The sequence below is a fragment of the Saccopteryx leptura genome, chromosome 3 (genome assembly GCF_036850995.1).
Source record: "Saccopteryx leptura isolate mSacLep1 chromosome 3, mSacLep1_pri_phased_curated, whole genome shotgun sequence".
Lineage (NCBI taxonomy): Eukaryota > Metazoa > Chordata > Mammalia > Chiroptera > Emballonuridae > Saccopteryx > Saccopteryx leptura.
The window spans coordinates 342,481-367,587 of record NC_089505.1 but is presented as its reverse complement, the minus strand read 5'-3'; the positions used below and the strand labels follow the sequence as shown (position 1 = coordinate 367,587).

General features: G+C 51.6%; 1 protein-coding gene across 1 annotated transcript in view; it reads right to left on the bottom strand.

The window, feature by feature from the left end:
- The window catches only part of LOC136398569 (E3 ubiquitin-protein ligase parkin-like), a 719,582-nt gene that overhangs the window by 478,865 nt on the left and 215,610 nt on the right, over nt 1-25,107 (bottom strand). The window contains exon 4 of the mRNA XM_066372747.1: nt 19,438-19,553. Coding sequence (XP_066228844.1) covers nt 19,438-19,553 — 116 coding nt within the window. The remainder of the gene's footprint in view (nt 1-19,437; nt 19,554-25,107) is intronic.

The window sequence follows — 25,107 nt, the reverse complement described above, 5'->3', positions numbered from 1 at the left end:
GGTGACCCAGCAAGCCTGCACACGGTCGGGACAGCTCTCTTTGTCACATGGCCCCACCATGACCTTGGTCACATCTCCGCACCTGCTGGGCCTCGGCCATGTCGGCTCCGACATGAAAAGCAACAAAGTGTAGAAGGAGAAGCAGCAACAGTCACATGACAGTGGGCCTGGCGGAACCTTCTTGCTATGAAGTCCACACATGTGGAGCACCTTCTGCACACGGCCGTCCATCTTGAGAACAGCGTCCAGCCTCAGAAAGACTGCAAGTGACCAGACAGGTGGGCATTTGGCAGGAACGCACCTGAATCTCAGATCCCTGCATAAAGTCTCTCCGAGGTGGGGTGTGCACTTAGGAATACGCATGTCAGTACAGGGCCAGGGACGAGGACTCCCTTGTCCCTCAGCAGCTATGTGATAGAATGGATTCCTTTCCCAACCCCCTCCCACCAAGGCTCGGGCGAGTCACCGAGGCCTGGGGAGACCAGGTCTGTAAGCACTGATAGCAGGCAGCGTCCGTGAGAACTGGGGTCAGGAAGAGACGTCGTTTCACAGCCCGGCACCACTCTGGCAGAAGGTGGGATTTACGCGACAGGAATGCCCAATCACCACATGCAACTTCTACAACACACGAACGTTGGGCATGTGCAGACATATGGCCCCCTGCCAATGTGGCTGCGGGCCTGGGCCGTGTCTCAGTGCCACTGAGGACTGGAAGCCCATCGCCAGGCTGGCGAGCGGCGGGCTTAGACCAGACTGTGTCATGTCACCAGGGCTCTGCCTCCGTGTCACCAGCCTCAGACTGAATTTTCAGGATGGTGCTGTGTTCCATTGCGAGCTTCTCTCTGGCCTGACCCTTTTCCTCCTCCATTCTTCCTGCTTTCTAATTACCCAAAAGCACGAAAAGAAAACTTCTGCAGTAATTCTGAAATCACATGCAGACATCGTGGAGAATTTTTCCTCTAGACGGCAATGAAATAAAACGACTTTTATAATGGTTTTACTGGAGACCTGGAAACCTGTTTCCACGCCTCATGAATGTCCAGGTTCAAGTCCCAAGGGCAACTCTCCCCACCGCTAGCATGACCTCAAAGGGAACACAACCTGTGAATCAGATTCAGGGTTTTGAAATCTATTTAAACACAGGACTAAATTACAGGGCATTGGGTGGGGAAAATAATTTTCGGAACTGTTTGATCTCTGCAGCCAGACGTGCCTCCTCTTCATGGTGCCTGCTTGCTCACGGCCACGCTGCTGGAGGCCCATGGGGCACGTCACCCGACGGCCACCCAGCCCCGTTCTCCTCGCTCATTATCAGAACGCAGCGGAAGGCAGCGGATCCACGGCTGACTGTGAAGGGCAAGGCGTCCACGCGCATGATCTGGACTTTGGAGGAATGGCGGAGGCGGGCTCAGCGCGCGCATGATCTGGAATTTGGAGGACCGGCGGGGGCGGGCTCAGCGCGCGCATGATCTGGAATTGGGAGGACCGGCGGGGGCGGGCTCAGCGCGCGCATGATCTGGAATTGGGAGGAACGGCGGACGCGGGCTCAGCGCGCGCATGATCTGGACTTTGGAGCAACGGCGGGGGCGGGCTCAGCGCGGGCATGATCTGGACTTTGGAGGAACGGCGGAGGCGGGCTCAGCGCGCCCATGATCTGGACTTTGGAGGAACGGCGGAGGCGGGCTCAGCGCGCGCATGATCTGGACTTTGGAGGAACGGCGGGGGCGGGCTCAGCGCGCGCATGATCTGGAATTGGGAGGACCGGCGGGGGCGGGCTCAGCGCGCGCATGATCTGGAATTGGGAGGAACGGCGGACGCGGGCTCAGCGCGCGCTTGATCTGGAATTTGGAGGAGCGGCGGGGGCGGGCTCAGCGCGGGCATGATCTGGACTTTGGAGGAACGGTGGACGGACGCGGGCTCAGCGCGCGCAGGATCTAGAATTTGGAGGAACAGCGGAGGCGGGCTCAGCGGAGGCGGGCTCAGCCAGGCCTGGGAGCTCCGACAGACGGCCTGTCCCACGGGGAGTGAGCCTCCCGCCTCAGAATCCGAGCTGAGCTGCGTGGGCTCCACTGCCCCCTCCACCTGCGGTGGGCGTTCCCAGCCTCAGCGCTACGGAAGGTTGGGGCCCGGACTCCCAGTGTGCTGAGGGACTGTCCTGGGCATTGCAGGACATCCAGCAGCGTCCCTGGCTTTGACACACTAAGACTTCATGCTAGGAGCGCACCCCCCCCCCCCCCCACCGCTCCAATATCTCCATGCCATTGTCACAACCAGCACTGATGAACCCACAGCTACCCAACGACGTCAGGGCTAAAGGTTCTTGCCTCGTTCCATGTCAGTAAAAAGGGGAGAAATGGTGTTGTGTAGAGCGTCCACTAAATTTTACAGTCACACCTATATCCACAGAAGTGTGCTACGGACCTTAAAAACATGACTTTTCGTAATAGAAAAGCAAAATCGTCCCGTTCAGCTGGCTAATAAATGGGAACAGTGTCTGTTTGTGAGAAGTTTCATCAGACAGAAGTCTGGGAGGTTGAGCAGGCACACCAGTCATAAGTAAAGATTAAATACTCATAGACTTCACAGAACCACGGGTGATGTAAGTCTGGAGAACAAAACCCAGCCGAGACAGGATCAGTGAAGACTTACCTACAACATACTCTCGGTTCGCAGCTCAGAGCCCAGATCCCGGCTGATCGTGACTGCTTGCTATGTGCACCGGGCACTCTGCCAGTGTAAGCGCATTCAACTCTCAGAATCTTTCACACATGTTCAGAGAGGCTGGGGCCTCGCCCAGAGAACGAGACAATGAGAGGGGAGCCCGTCCCAGGGTCCAGCACTCCTTCTCCAGGACGGATGCGACCCGTCAGTCCTGGCTCCCATACCCTGACGAGGTGGGCACCACGGAGTGATTCTAGGGACAAGCCAGTGTATGCTTAGAGACAATATCAGTGGAAACCAGGTGTCTGGAACCGGGTGAGAGGCCGGGGAGGAGAGGAGGCCACGCCTTCTGCCGCGCACGGTGCAGGAGCCGCGTGGTACAGAACGGACGCCGCTCAGGGACCCGGAGCAGACCACGCTGCTCGCTGAGGGAAGCGCTCCGACCCATCTCCTGGAACATGGACGGAACTGAGGCGAGTTCTCGAGATAAACGAAGGGATCGTTCTAGATAGCTGTCATCTACTAAGGGATACCCAAAGTCCCACACAGGTCGAGTCTGAAATTCCATTTCTCACTTCCCAAATCAAAATCTCTCTCCATATGGACTTGGAGTCGCGTGAGCCAGAAATATCCTCGAAAGGCAGATCACAGCAGAACACGGACAGCCCCGTGAAATCTCGTGTGTGCGCCACGGGCTCGGGCTTGGGCTCGTCACGTGCCGTGCCTTCTACTGCATTCCTGGAATACGGTTCCGCATAAAGTCTGTAGTTAGAGTGACCTGTGACAGAGCCACTGCGGCTAGTATCTTAGTGGTTTGAAAGGACACTCAGGAAAATTTCCACGGGCACTTTCATCTTAAGAAGTTACTATGGGCCTTTGGCTCAAGAGAGTCGTGGCCAGCGCTCTGTGCTCAGCTCACCGGAGCGCCTGCACACTGGACTCTGTGACAACAGGGACATTTGCATCCTCAGACCCATGCCAGGAGGGTCGGCCAGCATCACGCAAATCCGAGGGAAAGTGCCCATTATTTATGACTCTGGAATATCATTTCATAGTTTACAAAGGCCTTTCCCGTGGATCTTATCATTGGGCTATTGCCACGACCCTGATGGTCCTTTAAGTACTATCGTCCTCACCAGATAAACACAGAGCTGAGGGTACATGACTCGCTTGACGCCGCACAGCAAACCCCGGCCGGATCCTGCTGTCCCTTGCTGTCCCTCTCACAGCACCACCTGCTGAGGGTGTCATTCTGCACCCACCAGACGACGGGCAGAGGAGGCAGAGGAAGCGCTCCGGGAGCCTGCACCAGGCTCCTGCTCGAGGCCGGCGTTCACTGAAGCACAGGGACCGATCGGCCAGTCTGCTCCTCCTTCCAGATGCTTCAGGTTGGTTAGTGCTGGGTTGTTGCGGGCATAGTTTGAGGTGGACCTTTGAAGCAATCACTGAGCAAATGTAACCGCCTTTAAAAACGGATATAAAACTCAGTCTAAGCTGAGCAAGTCGGGTTGGCAGCAGGACACGATTTTCCGCGCCAGAGGCACCCAGAGACCTGCCAAGCTCAGGGTGTCGCTGTTGATCTGACTCCCGGAAGTTAACACTCTCTGCTGGAGACGCACGAGAGGTTGACGTTTACTTTAAGAACGAGCGTGGATTTACTAGGTTAATTTATCAGAAGCATTGTTGATTATTCGGTGCTGTGGGTAAATTCTGAGAGGAAACAGTAGTTCTCGTAAAAGACGTGATGTCATTTCTTTCCTCTAAAGGCCCTTTAACGGTGTGAAACCTTAAATGTAAAAACTACGTGTTGAAGTTTGTTTCCTAAATATATTAAAGATGACTTAAGAATGTTTTATGCAGTTTTTATATTTAAAGTGAGCGCTGATATCAAATTTAACAGTAAACATTTACGGTAGTTTCCACATCAAATCAATATCACGCTTATGGTGGCATTTGGAAAAAATAGGAAATAAAGCATTTTCCTTTTACAGTACTTAACATTACGACATGCAACTTCAGAGTGAGAATGCTTAATTAATAAGCTAGTTGAATCTTACCACTTTTGTTTTCAAAAATGTGTATTATCCCACTGAATTAAGTTCACTGGTAATGGTGTTATGACAACGACCAGAGTAGCTAGAAGTGATCCTGTTTGCTACTCCTCGTCCAGAAGTACGTGTTGTTGCTCTCTCTCCTAACCCTGCCCCCCCGCGACTTTCCTTAGGGTCCCCAGCTCCTCTTGTGCCCCTGGTCTATGGCCTCAGGCGACATGGAGCGAACCGCCCCAACCCGCTTTGGAAGGACTTGCTCTGCAGCTGTGGAGCACGTGGTCCGTGGCCGCCTGCAGCCGCCAGCTCTGTCGGGACCTGAACCAGCCACTGTCCCCGGGTGGTCCTGCCGGAGACTGCGCGAGGGGGCATGGGGAGTCTCTGTTTGGTCCTGCCGGGGCGGGGCGGGGCAGGTCGTGTTCACTGCAGGGCACCCCCCCGGTAGGTCATGTTCACTGCAGGGCTCCCCACGCCGTGGCCCAGCACTGAGTTGGCCTCTGTCCCAGGGAATCTTTCTCTGACAGTCTTGCCATTGTCCCCTGCCTCTCAAGGGCCTCGGGCCTTAGGAAATGCTGTCCTTTTTGCTCCTGGAAGATTCAGCCTGCTGTGTGGACCCCGTCACAGCCTCCACAGAGGCCACGTTTAAGGTGCTAAATTTTCTAAAGCTGTCTTCTTATTATAGAAGTCTTATCTCGCCCACATATTTTTGTGTCACCAAGGCCCAATTTATTTCACAATTACTTTGTATACAATCACGTGCCCACATAATATCTGCCATTAATATTAAAATGTATTTGCCCGCGAGCAACATGGTCTCTCCTAACTCAAAATATTTCCTCTGAGCTGATATTGCATTTGGATTAATGTCTCATTTCAAAAGGAACTGCTTATGTATAGATGTTTCCCAAGAGGAGAAAGAGACCATCAATAATAATCATTACAGCTGACGTGCTGCATTTGTGTAGGAATCTCAATTTTTTTCGATGTGTATTCATATAAACGAACCTATCTGATCCTGACATCACCTCAGGAACTGAGTTTAGAAAATTAAGATCAAAATAATTAATTTGCCCCGAGTCCATCCATTGGTGGTGGGTTCAGGAGGAAAAGCCTGTCCCTTATGTCCCCCGTCCTGGCGCTGTCTGCATTCTGGGGTGCCCCCCACACACCTGTGCACCTTCTGCAAAGTAGGACGTGTTCCTGCCTCCCCCCAAGGAAATGGAGTGAAGGCCTCAGAAGTGGAACTCTGAAAGCCCACACCCGAAGTGGAAACAACGAGGTGGGCTGAGTTGGTGTGGCTCTGTGTCGGGGTCCACTTGCATCAGGGCCCACCCACATCGGGAGCGCGTCTGCGTCAAGGCGCACCCGCGTCAGGGTCCATCTGCGTCGGGGCACACTTGCGTCAGGGTCCACCCACGTCGGGAGCGCGTCTGCGTCAAGGCGCACCCGCGTCAGGGTCCACCCACATCGGGAGCGCGTCTGCGTCAAGGCGCACCCGCATCGGGGTCCATCTATGTTGGGGTTTACGTGCATCGGGTGCACCCGCGTCGGGCCCAACTGCGTCGGGCACACCTGCGCCTGACACCCTCACCCTCACCCTCACCCTCACAGTAGCTCCGCACCACTGAGGAATAGGCACTGTCTTCACCTTGAAGATGGGGCGGGGTGGGGTGCAGGCACACAGCCTGTCTTCCAGGGCAGCGCGCACAATTACTGCACCTCCCGCCCACTACGGGCGCTGGGAAGACCTGCACTAAAGACACTCCAGACTTCACTGGAAACAAGGGAAAATGGAAGGGGAGGAAGCAGTGGAGATGTTCCCCCCTTGTGTGCCTGGGAAAGGTTATGTGGGCAGGATGGTAGCGTTTCCACGATGATGAAAGACCGCTCATTCAGTAACAAGGTCAGTAAACGGCTCTTGGATTAACAGTCCACACACATTTCCCTGTTCGTGAGAGAGACTCGAGCAGGAAGCCTTCACCAGAAGGGGCATTCTGAGAGAAATAAGCGAGACTAAGTGAAATGCGAAAGTGACGTGGCGTGAGGATTCAATACTGCTAACAAAAGGGTCAGCGCTGCGACAGTCAAGGATGGCAGCTTGCAGGGACAGGAAGTCAATTGTCTTGCTGGGAACAAAGCCTCTTTGTCACAACGAGAAATCAGCGCCAGTCTGTGGACACAGGAACACCAAATGCCAACCTGGTAGGCACCCTGGCTCCCCAGCAGTAGCTTAGGAACCAAGAGAAGCATTGTCGAATCCTCACTAATGAGCACAGAGGACAATGCAGGGACGCACCGCCATGTGCTCCCATCTGTGCGTGACACTACTTACTGTCACCTGGGCTGGGACCTGCCCAAACCGCACTGGCTGTAGTAGCACAACTTCGTCCCACAGTTCCAGGGTAATCCAGTGAAGAGAGAGACCCACTTGATTTACACACATTTAGGAAACGTTATCTATTTCCTCCTGCATTCCAGCATCTCAAGCTGACGGAGAGAATTTCGTGATGGCTGAGGTCTCGCTGAGTTGCACGCTCACTCTCACCACCCCATATGACTAGGAGAGACTGCAGCTCCCAATAAACAGTGACATGTGGCCTGGGGAACGCGAAGGAATGGGGCTGAAAGGGACACTTCAGGGACCTCAGTTAAGAGGCGAGTTTATCTAGCGGGAAGTCTCCTCCCTGTGGTCTCTGGGCGCTTTGGGTTACAAAGTGCGTCCAGGGGCCCCTGCAAAGCCCCTGGTGGAACCAGGGACCTCTAGTCTTAAAGGCATACATATGACAAGACTAACCCAGGACAGTCCCAGTATTTGATTTTGTCCATGAGTCCTGCCTGGTTTAGGATGTGTCCTAGACTTGTCATGTTATTATTAATAGTTACATTAAAACGTGCCCGATGGCTTTTGGCAGACCCTAGTGCAGGGGTCTCAAACTCGCGGCCCGCCGAACAATTTTGTGCGGCCCGCAGACTAATCCATGAAGTTCAAAATATTTTGGATAAAATTAAGCAAGCCTAGGGGCCTACTTGTATTTTTCATTTCTCTAGCATCCTAGCTAGATATTAGCTTAGTTAACAGCAGTTGTGATGCGACTACAGTTTCTGGTCGTTTTGTGACACTGAGTAAACTGCATGTACGATTGTGCTTGTTGTACTGATTTTTTTTTGTTTTCAACTGCAGTGAGAAAAGTGTTGCGTAACAGTTGCCTTTTGTAGACCTAGTGCGGCCCGCCGAATGGCTGTCATCTTGCTCTGCAGCCCACATGCTGAGTTGAGTTTGAGACCCCTGCCCTAGTGGATGTTTAGATTCTTCTACGCTCTCATCCGGAGTGTGTGGGCGGTATGGTGCCCTCTGCGCCAGGACTGGTCTGAGGTCTGCGAGACGCACGGAGCCACCAGGCCAACAGTGGGTGGGGTCAGTGGAAACTGTGGGACATTACAGGTTCATTGTACATAAAACAGGTGCAGAAAACGGAAGCCGGTCAGTATAGAGAGCACACAGAAGTGGTCCAAAGTGTTTTTGCTACAAAGCTTTTTCTCATTTATTCATTATAATGCTACGCCAATGTATTGTGATTGTTGGTAACATTTGTTTTGGAATAAACTCTTCCGACCTTAACAAGCTAGGCGAGGAAGTAGATATTAAGTACGTAAGATTCTAATACCAATGCCAATGTATGGGGGCTTCTTCCACACCACCAAGCAATTCTCAGACACCAGCCGGGTGTCCTCAATCCATCTCAGTTCTGACTCTAGCTACCAATACATAGCATCAGATTCCACAGGTTAAGAGTTCAATCCTGCAGAGATCCCTTACCAACTCCCTTCAGAGGCCAGACTTAAATCCAGGTTGTCACCTGGGATTCTGGCCCACCTGCTACCGACTGGAAGCTCTGAAGACCCCTCCCCCCGGGTTCATTAATTTGCTAGAGCATCTCACAGATCTCAGAGAATCATTCCACATAGGTACCAGCCACCGGTTTATTGGGAAAGGCTCGCAACTCAGGAAGAGCCAGATGCGAGAGACACACAGGACAAGATGGGAGAAAGGGCGAGGCGACTTCTTGCTCTGTGAGCACGCCACTATCTCCACATCTCCATATCTTCCTCCACCCGGACGCTCTCCGAGTCCCTTCCTGCTGGGTATTTATGGAGGCTTCATTACACAGACATGCTTGGTTAAACCGCTGGTGATTGTATTGGATTTCCAGCACCTCTACTTCCCCCCAAGAAGACTGGACTGGACATTCAGCCCGACCCCCGTGGCCAGTTCCCTGCCCACCAGCGCCCTCCTTAGGACAGGTCTCAAAGTGCTACCTTTGCTGCTCTCTTATTTGAGGATTTTCCAAGGGTCTTAAGAGCTCTGATGGTGGCAAACATCAAACAGGATTTGTTATCAGAAACCACAATGTTATTGTATAGAGTTTCCACTTCTCGACAGAATGACTGCGCACATAAGTTGCACAGGTGTTGTTCAGCGTTTTCCACCCACCCAAGGGGCTTTTTTAAAACTCACCACCCAGGCACCCAAACCTTCTGAAGAGCCACCAGCCTCTACTACCGAGTCTGTCGTTATTTTTAAAATGCCATGCTCAAAAAATGCGAGTTAGCTCATGTAGCTCAGAAGGAACATTTACATATTACTCAGTGAAGTGTGGTTTTTCATTTAGATCAAATGGCTGTTCTAAATTAAGTTACTCAGTTTGGCTTCCAAGTTTTCTGGGCATGCACAAGTTCAGTGAGAGCTGTTAATATTAGCATGCTTAGCAGAACTTCGTTCAGAAGTTAAATTGAAAGGCAGTCTCTCAGTGCCACTGTAGGATACAAGGAGAAGATCTGCTAATTCCCATAACTGTTCAGTCCTTCTTTTCATTTAAGTCATTAAGTCAGAGGAACACTTTTGGAAGTTTATTGTCTTGATGGTGAACTATCTGACATTGTGGATTCTATTGAAAATTTAAAGTTCCACACTGAATATATTATCTTTTTTAAGTGACAATCTGAATATACTATAGACCAGTGAAACACAGGTTAAAATCCACATCCTTACTAAGCTTGGGAACCTGTGAAACACTCTTGGCAGGAATGGTGGCACGCACACAACTCACAATCGTGTTCAAACAAGCTGTGATGTCTCACCAATCAAAGCGGGAGCGAGAGTTGTCAAAATTTACAAATATTTTTGCAAAGACAGAGTCACCTACAACAGAGTTGTTGTGACAAATCTACTGTGGGGTACAACAGTGCTTCTGGGTGCCAGCACGTACTGTCTGTCTTTGCTTCCATCATCAGTGGCACTTTTAGGAACGTTTCAGCCCAAAAAAACTACTTTGTAAATCGACTCTGGTGCCTCCCGAGGGGTGACAGAATGTGCCACACCCAAACGTGCTATTCTGGCATAAGGGCTCCTCCGAGCTGGAGCCAGCCGAGAGAAAGCAGACACAGGAGAGCTCTGCTCTGGGCATACATTTGTAAAGGGGGGTGTCCCCTTCCCCTTTCAGCCGGGAGGAACAGAGGTGCATCACCGGAGACAAGTCTAGACTCTCACCAGCTGTGAGAACACCAGAGGAGTCTGCGTCGCAAACGTTCCTGACCAGCCCTGTCTCCCCTCAGGCCCTCGCAGCTTCACCTTCCCACGGGGGGCCCTCCCAGGAGCTCAGTCTCTTTCCTTTGTCTTGTCACTTCGCTACAGAGTTGCTGTTCTTTGCTTAAGAGGCTACATAAGCCCACGTTCTAACCAGCTCTTTGAGTTACCCGTCTCTGGGGACTCCCACATTTATGTGGGCTGCGCTTGTTTCTGTTTATCTATTGTCAGGACCTCAGCTAGAGAACCTAGGAAGGAAAAGAGAACATTTTTTTTTTTACTCCTCTACAGTACAAGAGTATTCACTATTTTATGACTATCTTCTAAATTAGTTTGCATTTTGTTCCAAAAAAATCAGGTAGTAATCTTTTACGAAAATCTTCAATTAATGGAATTCTTCAAATCTTCTGCTTCTGAAGCTTTAAGTAAATATAAATCATAGGAAAAGGTTATCAAGAAGAAATTGAAATCAATCCTTGTAAAAGCGAAGGCGAACTTGATTAGATTAACTGATGTAAAGAAGAGGGCGGGCGACTTCATTTCCTTAACTATAAAAATAATACGGAAATACAATTTGAACAAAGTAGCTCAGGAGAGGAAACCAGAAGTGGAGACCGGCAATGGCAGCGCCAGGTGTCAGAGTTTGGCCTTGGGGTCAGGGGTCAAAGGCCAAGGTCCGGCCCTTTGCAGAGCAATGTGCAAGGGGGAGGTGTGTCCACAGAACAGGAGACGTCAGCATCCAGCTGGATGGGGGCGAAAAATAGTGTATGGACAGAGACTTGACTGGGTGTGTGTGTGTGTGTGTGTGTGTGTGTGGCGAACACACAATGCAATATAAAGATGATGTATCGTAGAACTGTACACTTGAAACTTGTATAATTTTATTAACCAAAGTCATCCAAATAAATTAAGTAAAATTTAAAAAAATTGAAAAACCAAAGTAAAAAATAAAAAAATACTAAAGAATAGTGAATGGACGCCCTGGCCGGTTGGCTCAGCGGTAGAGCGTCGGCCTAGCGTGCGGAGGACCCGGGTTCGATTCCCGGCCAGGGCACATAGGAGAAGCGCCCATCTGCTTCTCCACCCCTCCGCCGCGCTTTCCTCTCTGTCTCTCTCTTCCCCTCCCGCAGCCAAGGCTCCACTGGAGCAAAGATGGCCCGGGCGCTGGGGATGGCTCTGTGGCCTCTGCCTCAGGCGCTAGAGTGGCTCTGGTCGCAATATGGCGACGCCCAGGATGGGCAGAGCACCGCCCCATGGTGGGCGTGCCGGGTGGATCCCGGTCGGGCGCATGCGGGAGTCTGTCTGACTGTCTCTCCCTGTTTCCAGCTTCAGAAAAATGAAAAAAAAAAAAAAAAAAAAAAAAAAAAAAAAAAAAAAAGAATAGTGAATGGACAAATTGGTGCGTGTCCTGCTTAAATACATCTAAATTATTCCATGTTTATATGTGATGTTTTCAGAGGGCAAGGCAGATCATTTCATTGCTTACCACTAAAAAAATGTCACAGTTTAAAATTTTGGAGGATTTGAATCAGTGCAAATATTATTTGCGATGAAAATAACTTCATCCCCTCACTGAGTTTATAATCAATCACTAATTACAAAGACTAAGTTTTGATTAATAAATTTACAAGTCACAATATTTTTCTAAGTAACATAATCTAATGACTTCATGAATAAATAAAAAAAAAATCATATGGACTTTTTGGGCATTTATTTCCATTGGAAATAAACCATAAAAAAATAAGGGTTCACCCCAAGTCCTAGCAAGGGTCACTTAGCTGCTTTGGAAAGATAGCCAACACCCACCACCAGAAAATGAACTGTTCAAAATCCAGACGGTTACACCTGCAAGGTCGACCTCAGCAGATAAGGAACTGGTCCAGGTGGGTTTGCGATATCGTCCTCCTGGTGCCGATGGGGGCTGCCGTGAGCCCACAGTGAGTGAGGGGAGGGGGCGTCGGAATCTCAGGCGCGAGCATCTGGAACCGTCTCCTGGAAGCCGTGCTGACGCAGCTGCTCAGATCTGAAATCCACGGGGCTCGCTGCAGCGGAACCAAGGTCAGCCACTGACATCAGGACTGAGCCAGCTCACGTTTCAAAGTGTCCGTGTTGATAAAAATACTTCTTTTCTTTGCCTAAGTCACTGACCCGGAACAGCATGGCGGGATAATCTGTATCCTGCGAGTCTGACTTAAAAATGTGACTTTCCTCCCTATTCCTAATGTCACCTTCACCCTCACGGTGGATTTCTGATACATTTACTTCGTGTGATTCAGTTATGGAAGGTTCAGTTAAATTCGGGAGATTTTGAAAGGACAGTGTTCCATCCAAAAGGAACTTGCTTTCTGTTTGTTGCACTGTGTGAAGTTGATTTACTTTAACTCAAGTTGGTAAGCATTTATTTAAATCCCTTTGACGCAAAGACTTGGGCGGGACATTGGGCTTTTGGTCATGCCTGCACATCAGTCAAGCGGGCCTTGGCGTTCCAGTAGCCGCTGATGTGTGGAGCTCAGGGGCGTGTAGGAAGCTCTGCTATTTTTAGCTCTCATTGTTTTTTGTTTTGTTTTGTTTTGTTTGTTTGTTTGTTGTTTTTTTGTATTTTTCTGAAGTTGGAAACGGAGAGGCAGTCAGACAGACTCCTGCATGTGCCCAACTGGGATCCACCCGGCATGCCCACCAGGGGGCAATGCTCTGCCCATCTGGGGCATCGCTCTGTTGCATCCAGAGCCATTCTAGCGCCTGAGGCAGAGGCCATGGAGCCATCCTCAGTGCCCGGGCCAACTTTGCTCCAATGGAGCCTTGGCTGCGGGAGTGGAAGAGAGAGACAGAGAGGAAGGAGAGGAAGGGGGGAGAAGCAGATGGGTGCTTCTCCTGTGTGCCCTGGCCGGGAATCAAACCTGGGACTTCCGCACGCCAGGCCGACGCTCTACCACTGAGCCAACCGGCCAGGGCCAGCTCTCACTGGTTTTAAAGCGTCTTTGGATTTCACTTCACTGCTTGTATTTCCCTTCTCACAGACACGCCCACCTTCCACCCCGCCTAAAGGTCTTGCCTTTTCCTGCAGGGAGAAGACGGGCCATCTAGGATGGCAGGAAAACAACGTGAACCCCACCCACCGGCCCTGGTGTGCAGGCTGGCTCAGTCAGTCCCTTGTGGGATGAGCAGATATAACTTTTTAAATGTCTTGGCCTCAATTGATTAATCTATAACACTGATGTTCATATAATTTGAAACAGATATAAGTAAAGAATTCTAGGTCCTTAAGTACCACCTCTGAATTTCAAAGGAGGCAATGTAATGACCTTTACGGACAGGGAGGAGATTCCTTTCTAAAGGGATTGTAGCATCTGCCCCTGAAGACGGGGTCACATGGAGGTGGGCCACACTTTTCTGGCAAGACTCACCCACAGCATTAGCAGAGAGCACTGACTGCCACTGGGTCAGGGCACAGGCTGAGGTGGCCTCCTTCAGGGTGAAGACCCGTCTTTGCAGTCTCCTCCTTGATTTTTAAAAGGTTATAAGATAGTCCATTCTTCCAGACAACATGCTCCTGTTCATTGTAATATAAATTCACTGTTCCGAGCCCCCTTCCTCTATAATGCTGTGCAAATCGGACACTCCCACGTCCTCGCACACGTATCAGAAAGAACCTTCCGTTCCTGCAGTGTTACATTACCTGGGGTGTACATGCTACTGAGTCTAACAGGAGAGGTACACAGATCTGTATGTGCAAAGACAGTCTGTAGTGTTACATTTCAGAAATGACAGCAATGTTTCCATTGCAGAAATCACTGAATCCATGTGAAGGGTTTCAGTTGGGTTCTGTGTCAGTATACCTGGGGTTTCCGCTGGTGCTCTCAGGGCCTGGGGACTCGGAAATAGACCACCAGTGCCCGTCTGATGCTAAAATGTCCGGAAAGGGTTGAGTTGGTAGAAGACAGCCATTAACCCTTTGAGTAGTGTGAACATTCATGTACGTTCCTCACGCAAAGGGTTAAAAAACTCACTACTCAAAAGGGTTAAGCAACATCTCAAATACTGTATTAGACGAAAAACCACTTGCACGTTAATTCTTAATCATGAATGAAATGTCAAATATAGCCAAAATCTAAACGTGCATCGCCGAGAGCAGCCTCCGTAGTGAGGAATGCATCCGCGGGGAGGGGACCGGGTGCCCAGTCCCCCTCTCCCCTGGCAGAGGAGTGATGACGCTCTCCAAAGCTCCGTCAAGGGAGGGCTAAATCTCTCCCCCAGGGAGGCCAGGAACCAGCACAAATGCACTTTGCTAATGGCAAAGCCCAAGTAAATCATTTAAGTCCGCAAGCCAAGGCCGCATTGCTTCAATAAGCTCAATGAATTTCAGAACAAATTGGAGAGCAAGACTATTATAAAAACCATTTATATCAAACAACAGCGACATCAAAACCATACGTCTTTATTGGAAGCGTTTCGGAAAATTACAAGGTAGCGCCGCTTCTCAGATTTAATGGACTACTGGGAACTGGATTTTAAAACATGTTTCTGGAAGGTTAAGTTCTGGCTGGCAAACATCTCTTTTTCTTTTTGGGCTTGTCTTCAGCTTTGTAAACTGAGGCTGAGGACGAATGGTGGGGACCAGGGCGGGGAGCACACGGCGGCCTTTGAGGCCGGGGGAGGGGGGGGCGAGTGTTTTCTTTCCGCCCAAGGAGCTCACGGGCATGATTTGTCTATTTTGTGTATTCTCACATTTTGCATGTTTGAGTTGTAAGAGGAGCAATATTGTAAAGTGGATGCGGTTTTCCCCTGGGGAGGGGGGACCTAATATGAGGTTGAGCCCGGGGTACACAGGCTGGTCGGGTAAACGACGCAGGTGATTTCACTTTGGCTTCGCCGTGCCATTGTTACAATGCTGAATATGTTATTCCTGAGTCAAACCGAGGCCTCCAGGAACGCCCTGCACCCTTTCGATGGCGTTCTGTGGGGAGTACTTAGCAATACGTCCATTCTAGCTTCCAGCGCTGGACTTCCTGCTCTTGGCTCAAGTCTTGGCGCTTTGCTCAGGCCCTTACTTGGAGACTATCAGGTGGTAGTCTGGGGCTGGCGGAGATCACCAAGGACCGCGGATAAGCAGAGGAGCCCGCGGGGCTGGACGGCGGGCGAGGTCCTCACCTGCCCCCTCGGGATGGCTGGGCGCTCAAGGAGGGAGTTCCCTTGTTTCTTTCAGAGAGAGGACAGTATTTTACACACAATGTAAACTCAAAGCATGCCGATCGCGTGCCTGAGTGAGACGTTAGGCCTGACGCTTGAAAACGCACAGCCCAACCACCTCGTCTATTTTTCTACACATTCACAACCGCCTGTGCGTGATCTGGAAGGCGGGGGCACTGAAAACCTCATATTGTATTTCTGCCTCTGTCAGCAGACGGGACCCGCAAACAAGTGTTTTCTCAAACGATTCGACCGATTTATAAGCTGTGACCAGCACGGCAGCCACCTTCAGAGCCGGCCAGAGCCGGCCAGAGCCAGGCAGATTTCCTATTGCAGCTGTCGCATTTTATCAGGAGCGCGGAGGCCTGAGAGACTGTTATTTTCCTGAGGTCAAACAGTGGGCCGAGTGGCTTCGGAGATCCTTGAATATAAGTTATCATACTCATACCGGTTAAGAATTACTACTGAGACGGTAGATGAATTGGCTATCAATCTCTTATTATGTAAAAGTATTTGTTTGTAAAGCAGACAAGTAAATAAAGTTCTTGCCTTCCTCCCCATTCTCTGAAATTTGTCAGGAGCCGTAGGCAGAATGACTATGTCCTAATTCATTCCATGAGGCCAACATTACCCTAATATCAAAACTACACAAAGACTACACAAGAAAACTGCAGACCGACACCTCTCATGAACACAGATTGAGTGTCCTCAATAAAATATTAGCAAATAAAATCCAAAACATACCACACCCCATGGTCAAATGGGATTTATGCCAGGTATGGAAGCCTAATTCAACAGTCAAAAGTGAATTAATGTGACCCAGCACATCAGCAGACTAAATGAGAAAAATCACAGGATAATATCAATGGATGCAAGAAAATATTTGATAAAATCCAACACCCATTCATGATAAAGCAGTTATTAAACTATCTCCCAAGAATCTGGAGCCTCCATTACACGTAATGGCGAGGACCTCTGAGCTCCCCCCCAGACGAGGCACCAGGCAAGGGTGTCCCTCTCAGCATGCTTCCCAACACCGACTGCAAGTCCTTGCAGAGGAAATCAGGCAGGAAAGGAAACCAAGGTGTAAGACGGGGAGAAAGACCTGAAACTCTCCTTGTTCTCAAACGATGACATGATCATATACGCAGAAAATGCAAAAGAATTCCCCAAAAATCTGTCTCCTAGACTCTTCCTAAAGCTCCCTTACTGCACAAGCTTGGCATTCCTCTCTCGCAAGAGAAAATGCAAATACGTGAGAAACACCAGAACTTGTCTAAGTATTAAAAAAAATATATTAACCACTGAAGTAACTTGCTTTAGCAAATGGGCAGAGACTAACAACATGAACACCACGTGGGGAGAGATGCCGGACAGCCCATCCCTGCTGCCCCAACACGCGCAGCCAAATTCTAAAATGGTGCAGCACTCTGGAGACATGTTCGGTGACACGCCCCAGGAGCCTCGGCCACGCCCTCAGCCACGCCCGCTGCCACTGGGCTTCCTTCCATTCCAGTTCCCCTGACTGCGTGCGTGGGGTTGAGGCCCGCGGTCAGTGAGCTCCATAAAAGGTCAGGGGCTTCAGTCTTCATTTAATATATACCTTTTTTTTAAAAAACAGGAGAAACAGTCCAAATCACTAGCAATAGGAAAGTGATTAAATAGAGTAGTTTCATGTGATAGAATCTTAGGTACGTATTAAAAAAATAAAAAAATAATTGTTTTCATAAAGTATTGCATGACAGGGAAAACTTATGATGCCATGTTCAATGGAAAAGCCAGATACAAAACTATATATATACATATTGCACATACATATACACTGAAACACGCAACTCATACATACATGCAAATATTCAGGCACACTCAAGATATGGGAAGGAAACTAAATTCTTACTAAGCATAAGGGTAAGTTTCCTAACACTTAACACATTTTTATTGTGAGAAAATTATTTCTAAATTTAAAAAAATGAAGCACTCGCTGGTGGAAAAAGAAACCCCACAACATTCAGCAAAGCACAATGTACTGGGATGCGCTCATGACGTCTGGCTCTTACAACGTCCCTCTGAGTGAAGCCACAGCCATGAGCGAAGCACCCTTCTGTCCATCTGTGTACAGAGCGTCTCCCTGCTGCCCTGTCCGAGAAGAAACCTTACTCCATCAGATGGTCAGTTATACACACACACTCCAATCTAACTGAATATAGTCGCTCCTATGTGTAAAACCCCTCCAAAATGAAAATGCAAAAAAAGATTGTATTGCAACAGACAATATTATCTTTCCAGCAATTATCTCCCTGTGTATCTGGAAGGCAGCTCATTTCTTTCAAAAGGTTGTGTGAGTTATTAATACAAAGGTGACAACTTAGCAACAGGAAGCCTGGGGGTGATGCTCATGGTGAGATGATGTGATCATAATAAATACAGTCAACCGCAAGGTATTTTACTGTCGTCTTTATCAACTTTAATGGAAGGTGTTTAAACACCGGCTGGGGGCCACATTCTGACATTGAGGAAAGTACTCTGAATTTCTCCTCTGAGAAAAGTGAAACATGACTTCATTACGTCATGCTTTCTGAGCCGCCAGGCCCAGTGGAAGCACTTCCCGATTTCTTGCCTGAGTCACGGAAGAACCAGCGGCCAGTGTGCTGGGGCCACCGGCCACATACATGCCAGCCTCCCCTGCCCTCAGGGAGGCCACAGGGCCACCTCTCTGGCAGGGGCGTGCTGTCCCCGCCTCAGTAAGAACAGAGCGTGCAGCGAACAGAAAATGTCCCATTTTTATCCTTTTTGGCAACAAGTTTGCTCAACAGACTTTAAGGTTTTTAGGCTTCTCCTAGTCAACATTTTTACTTAAAGCTGTTAAAGAATGGAAGTACTGCGTTAGGAGTATGAATAGCCACGGACCACAAAATCAGAGTGCGAAGCCGCTTTCCAAGGCCAGCTAGTACGGCCCCAGCAGACAAGAGACACAACACGTACATGTCTAAGGCAGACAGCAGTCACTGCTTAACCGTCTGTAACAACAACAACAAGACTATCTGCTTCACTCATTAATTCGTTTTGACATTGCGTTCAAGTTCTCTCTGAACGTCGGGGCTAAGACCCCAGTATGGCAATACCCTTCCAGCCAACCCCAGGGAGCATGTAATAAAGCAAATGTCTTTTCTCTGTTATTGAAAGAGCGTCGAGTAAGAAATTCGACTCTCAACCATCGACTCTGAAGATTAAAAGGACTCAGTCCCTTCCACTCTGTCCTTGCCTCCTGATTTGGAATTCAAATATAGTCATCCCCCCCCCCTTTTTTCTTTTAAATAACAGACCATCTCCAATTTTCTTTTTTTCTCTGTATTCACCGAGATTAGAAATACATAGGTCCGAAACCAGCTAGAAGCTTTTATCTGGGGGTGTGAGCGCGTATGTGACGGGCCGACAGAAACACAGAGAGATGTGCGGTAGGATTGAAATGTGTGGAAAGGGCATTTTTAAAAATAAAATGTTATGGGCCACATATTCCGAGAATAAATGGTGCTCATTAGTATTTCATTCCTAACATTAGCATCATGTTTTATTTTAGAACTCACTGATATCAATATTCATGTTTATGTTTTAATATCAACTGATATTAGTGTTTTGAGATACGTATAGATACGTATCTATCTATCTATATATCTATATACATAGATATACATATACACATGTATGTATATGTGTGTGTGTGTGTGTATATATATATATATATATATATATGTTTCATTTCACTTATGTCCTAGGATCCCATTTGACCAGGGAGCGAACTGAGGATTCAGCATTTTAAAGTCTTTTCTCATTTAAATACACCGCGATCAGCAGACGGGTCCAAGGAAAGCCGGGTTTCCCCGGGAAGGAGAGGCCACGGGGCAGGTCCATGCCATTAGGAAAGCACAGTGTCGAGCGTGACCATGTTCAGACCCTTACCTGATGTCGGCACATGTGATACAGGTGATATTTCGGCTATTCGTTGTGATCAGGTTCAGAGCGACTGATGTTTCTTTGTCCGAGGTCGGGTGTGCTCCACATTTAAAGAAAAATTCCTGCAAGAATGAGAAATGCGATCAAAGACATGGAACATGGCTGGCCGCCCCCCGCCCCCAAACATTTCCATGGTAGACAGTCTCCTTGGAGGTCTATTACTAGGCATGAGTTAGAAATTAACCTGCGTCTAATCTTTCAAGGGGAAAGTCCAGTCGTCAAGTACCCCCTTTAAGGAGGGGTCCCAGGGTCGGCTAGCCTTTCTTCTGCTCTTTCAGCCACGGGGCTGAGGACTCTCTGTGTCCCTGGGGTAGCAGAGCCTCTCGATGACAAAGGTGTCTAGTAGAATGACTCAGGGTGGACGCAGGAGGACAGCTGGAATACACAGTACCTCACAAGCAAGGAAAGGGGGACCCCGAGCCCAGAGAGGATCGCCCCAACAATCACAGGTGAAGCCAGAGTGGAACCTACGCTTTCTAAAGAGACACCCAATGATTTAAAAAATATTATAGCGTCTCTACACCGCTGGCCGGTTAGCAGCATGAATGCAGGGCAGAGGAAGGAACCCAGGGACCCTGCTCTCAGTAAGCGTGCAGGTTCACACCGACTCACAGAGAAGCGAGCTGACCCTCCCAGGCTCACTCATGCCAAGCCCCGCACGGCTGTCTGCGGCCCCAGCATCCCGGACGTCCCCGGGGTGACCCGGCCCCCCACGCCGGGCAGCGGGGCCCCCACGTCCTGTTCTGCGCATGCTCCTTTATTTTAGCTTTCACAGGAGTGACATTCTTTTGATTGATATTATTTTCTCTCTTCTCCACCCTTTCCTTGTTACGTTTCTTCACTTCCTCCTTCTGCTCTGAGTGTGTTTGTTCATTCCCCATCTCCCCTCCACTCGCCCAGGTGTTGGCCAGGGAATCCTCTGCTTCCTGTCGGCCTCCTTGTCGTCCGTCCACGATAGCAACGCCCACGAAGCTAAACATTCTGTGCTGCTGACGACTCTGCACGGACAGATCGCTGGAGGCCAGGAGGCCAGGAGGCCAGGAGGCCGGGAGGACGCTCCCACCCCACACCTGCCCACCCCCGCTGGTGCAGAGCTCCTCGGAATAAGGAAGGACAGGGCTTGCCCTTTGAACACTTGACCTGGCGTTAGCCACCTTTTCTGAAGGCTCCAGATAGTCCCTGTTTTCAGCTCTGGGGGCCACATGTCCTCCGTGGCCGGTCTCAGCTCTGCCCCGCAGCACACGGGCAGCCACGGGCACACCTGGGAGAGAGCCCGGGCGGGGGCGCACCAACCGGTGTCACATTACACGCGTGGCAGGTGGTTCTGCCTGGGGGCTGCAGGCTCTGCCCTACAAGATCCTGCGGTATCGGCGGGCGTCTCGGTCCTCCTGTGTCCTAACGGCACCTGGCACCAGAGACATTTCCTACACGGAAAATCGACAGGTTTATTTATAAATGCCCCAGTGTCTCTGTATACACCTGACAGCACGCCTCTCCGCTGGTTCTTTCCTCACCCGTAGTCGAACGGAGCGCCCTCTCCCCGCCCCGAGGTCCGGTGAGCCGCACCTGCGGGCCCCAGCCTGCGGGGGGAGCGCCCTCTCCCGGGAGGTCCGGTGAGCCGCACCTGCGGGCCCCAGCCTGCGGGGGGAGCGCCCTCTCCCCAACCCGAGGTCTGGTGAGCCGCACCTGCGGGCCCCAGCCTGCAGGGGGAGCGCCCTCTCCCCGCCCCGGAGTCCGGAGAGCCGCACCTGCGGGCCCCAGCCTGCAGGGGGAGCGCCCTCTCCCCGCCCCGGAGTCCGGAGAGCCGCACCTGCGGGCCCCAGCCTGCGGGGGGAGCGCCCTCTCCCCAACCCGAGGTCTGGTGAGCCGCACCTGCGGGCCCCAGCCTGCGGGGATAGCGCCCTCTCCCGGGAGGTCCGGAGAGCCGCACCTGCGGGCCCCAGCCTGCAGGGGGAGCGCCCTCTCCCCGCCCCGGAGTCCGGAGAGCCGCACCTGCGGGCCCCAGCCTGCAGGGGGAGTGCCCTCTCCCGGGAGGTCCGGAGAGCCGCACCTGCGGGCCCCAGCCTGCAGGGGGAGTGCCCTCTCCCGGGAGGTCCGGTGAGCCGCACCTGCGGGCCCCAGCCTGCAGGGGGAGTGCCCTCTCCCGGGAGGTCCGGAGAGCCGCACCTGCGGGCCCCAGCCTGCAGGGGGAGTGCCCTCTCCCGGGAGGTCCGGTGAGCCGCACCTGCGGGCCCCAGCCTGCAGGGGGAGTGCCCTCTCCCGGGAGGTCCGGAGAGCCGCACCTGCGGGCCCCAGCCTGCAGGGGGAGTGCCCTCTCCCGGGAGGTCCGGAGAGCCGCACCTGCGGGCCCCAGCCTGCGGGGGGAGTGCCCTCTCCCGGGAGGTCCGGAGAGCCGCACCTGCGGGCCCCAGCCTGCGGGGGGAGCGCCCTCTCCCCAACCCGAGGTCCGGTGAGCCGCACCTGCGGGCTCCAGCCTACGGGGATAGCGCCCTCTCCCGGGAGGTCCGGTGAGCCGCACCTGCGGGCCCCAGCCTGCGGGGGGAGCGCCCTCTCCCGGGAGGTCCGGAGAGCCGCACCTGCGGGCCCCAGCCTGCAGGGGGAGCGCCCTCTCCCGGGAGGTCCGGAGAGCCGCACCTGCGGGCCCCAGCCTGCGGGGGGAGCGCCCTCTCCCGGGAGGTCCGGTGAGCCGCACCTGCGGGCCCCAGCCTGCGGGGGGAGCGCCCTCTCCCCGCCCCGAGGTCCGGAGAGCCGCACCTGCGGGCCCCAGCCTGCGGGGGGAGCGCCCTCTCCCCGCCCCGAGGTCCGGTGAGCCGCACCTGCGGGCCCCAGCCTGCGGGGGGAGCACCCTCTCCCGGGAGGTCCGGTGAGCCGCACCTGCGGGCCCCAGCCTGCGGGGGGAGCGCCCTCTCCCGGGAGGTCCGGTGAACCGCACCTGCGGGCCCCAGCCTGCGGGGGGCATCAGAAACACCTGGGCGGGCGCTAACCCGGACATGGCCGGCCGCCAGGCCAGGTGCTTCCAGTGTGTCAGCTCTGAGGTGCAGAACCTTTGAGAATCACCGGCCACACCTGTTCTAGTGGAAGAGGGGGTGACTGTATACTCTCTCGGGAGACGACAGCCCTTCCTGACCGCGCTTGCCGTGTCTGAGAGGAACGCCAGTCTCAGGGAAAGTGTGGTGCTCTCCCGAACCCGCAGACTGCCATTTTACGGAGAAGTGTCCCCGAGCCTGGCGCTTGGCTGCTCTTAACTGCTCTTACCAATCCCAGGTGATGAAAACTGCTAGTGAGCCAGACCTACCCGACTCGGGGTCAGCGGCATAGTCACTGACCCTCTGCTCGCCGTCCTGGGCCCCACGGACGAGGGTGTGTGCCGACAGTCTCGCTGTGATGGACAGGCGTGCCGTGCATCTGGGAGGCCGTTCAGGGGTGCGTGTGTGGAGTCCTGTCCGCGAGCCCGGGGCCTTTCCCGGGACAGCGGCAAATATTACTGGGGTTTCCCCCCCCTTTTTAAACATGGAATGCTACCCTTTACACTCAATCTTTTAAAATGCTACAAATCCTTCAAGGGTACTGAGCGAGAGAGTGAAAGCAATGCCTGGCCATCAAGAGAAAGAGCCCAGAGGATGGGACTGACCCTCGTGAACCCGGAGCTGGCCGCGGCTGCTTTTTGCCGACGTGGAAAAAAAGAAACCCTCGCTCACAACACAAAGTAATTCCCCAGAACAGCTGAGCTGGCTGGACCACGGAGAAGGTATTTCATGTACGGATAACGAGATAGATAGTCTTTATATTTTTTCTTAGCTTGCAGAAAGCTACTGGTGGACATTCAGCTAACAAATCACAGAGTGCTTGGCCACCGACCAGAATCCAGCCAGACAAAAGCCGGGTCCTGTGTGGGGGGAGGGAGGGCTGGGAGAGCGGTTCTGGATTCTGGTGTAAGAAGTGACAGATATGTGGAAAATTCCAGTGATTCATATGATGTGATACCATTAAAATAGAAATTTCTCGCCCAGTATGTTGAATATGTATGTGTCCTCAGTGAATTCAGCAATCTTTTTTTTTTTTTTTTTTTTTTTAGAGAGGAGAGACAGAGAGAGAGAGAAGGGGGAGGAGCTGGAAGCATCAACTCCCATATGTGCCTTGACCAGGCAAGCCCAGGGTTTCGAACCGGCGACCTCAGCATTTCCAGGTCGACGCTTTATCCACTGCGCCACCACAGGTCAGGCTACAGAATTCAGCAATCTTATGAAAGGGGGTCTTCTGTAGTTCTTGATTCAAGGGCAAGACCTGCGGAAGGGTCTGAGATGTCACCTGCTAGCACCGTCCCATGGACACTGGCCGAGGACATGAGACAGAGGCAGAGGGAATTACAGGCATCATGATTGTGCTGGAAAGATTGTCCAGAACAGAAGAGTTTCCAGGTGACCTCACAAGATGTGCAGACACATGACAGACCCCTGGAAAGCTGTGTCCCAGAAGGACTCACACCTTTTGTGGCAGACTACTTCGTAGCACAGTGACCTGGTCATTTCCTGTCCTATAGAATCAGCAGATTAGGCTTTTCAAAGTCTCTCTGATATTTCCAGTCTGCATTCAGACCACATAACCTATAAAGTGAAACCAGAAAGAAGGAAGGACCTTTTACAAAAACTCTACACCGGGTGTCTCAGCTCCCTTACACAGGGTTGTCATGTTATGGACAGCTGCGTGAGTCTTCTGGAGTAGCTATGAATTCTGCCTGTCTGGATTTTGTTTCTCTTGACGGACCAGAATATCAAGGAAATTGCCTGACCAGGCGGTGGCGCAGTGGATAGAGTGTTGGACTGGGACGCAGAGGACCCAGGTTCAAAACCCCGAGGTCGCTGGTTTGGGCATGGGCTCATCTAGTTTGAGCAAGGCTCACCAGCTTGAGCCCAGGGTCGCTGGCTTGAGCAAGGGGTCACTCGGTCTACTGTAGCTCCCCGGTCAAGGCACATATGAGAAAGCAATCACTGAACAACTAAGGTGCTGCAACAAAGAATTAATGCTTCTCATCTCTCTCCCTTCCTGTCTGTCTGTCCTTATCTGTCCCTCTCTCTGTCTCTCTCTCTGTCACAAAAATATATATATATCAAGGAAGCCAATGCAACAATAACAACAGCAAAATCTTGCTCTTGTCCACACATCACTGTGAGATCCGGCCACCAGGACATGGCATCTTCTGATTCCGGCGAGCATCCCAGAAACACTGAAGGTCCCAGGGCCAGGCTGCTCCAGACGACACTGTTCTAGTTCCAGTGGGTTGTCGGGTTGGACCAGCAAAGTTACTTCCATGTCACTATGGACGCCATCCCCCGTGGGAGCAGCAGGAGAAGCACCTCGTTCATTAGGAAGGACACATGCAGACATGCGTGAAGGCAATGCGGGATCCTTACGTGTGGGCAAATCCAGTCTCCAAGGGGCCACCCTGCCTCTTAGAAAGAGCACCTCACATATCAACCAGCTACAAACAAAACAAAACACAACACAAAACAGAGCAGGTCCCACGAAATTAGATGATTTCCTAGCCAGGAGCTGTAGTTCCCACCGGCTGTCTTGTTTCTTTGGGGTCAGACACTCAATCCTGGGAAGTTATAATTA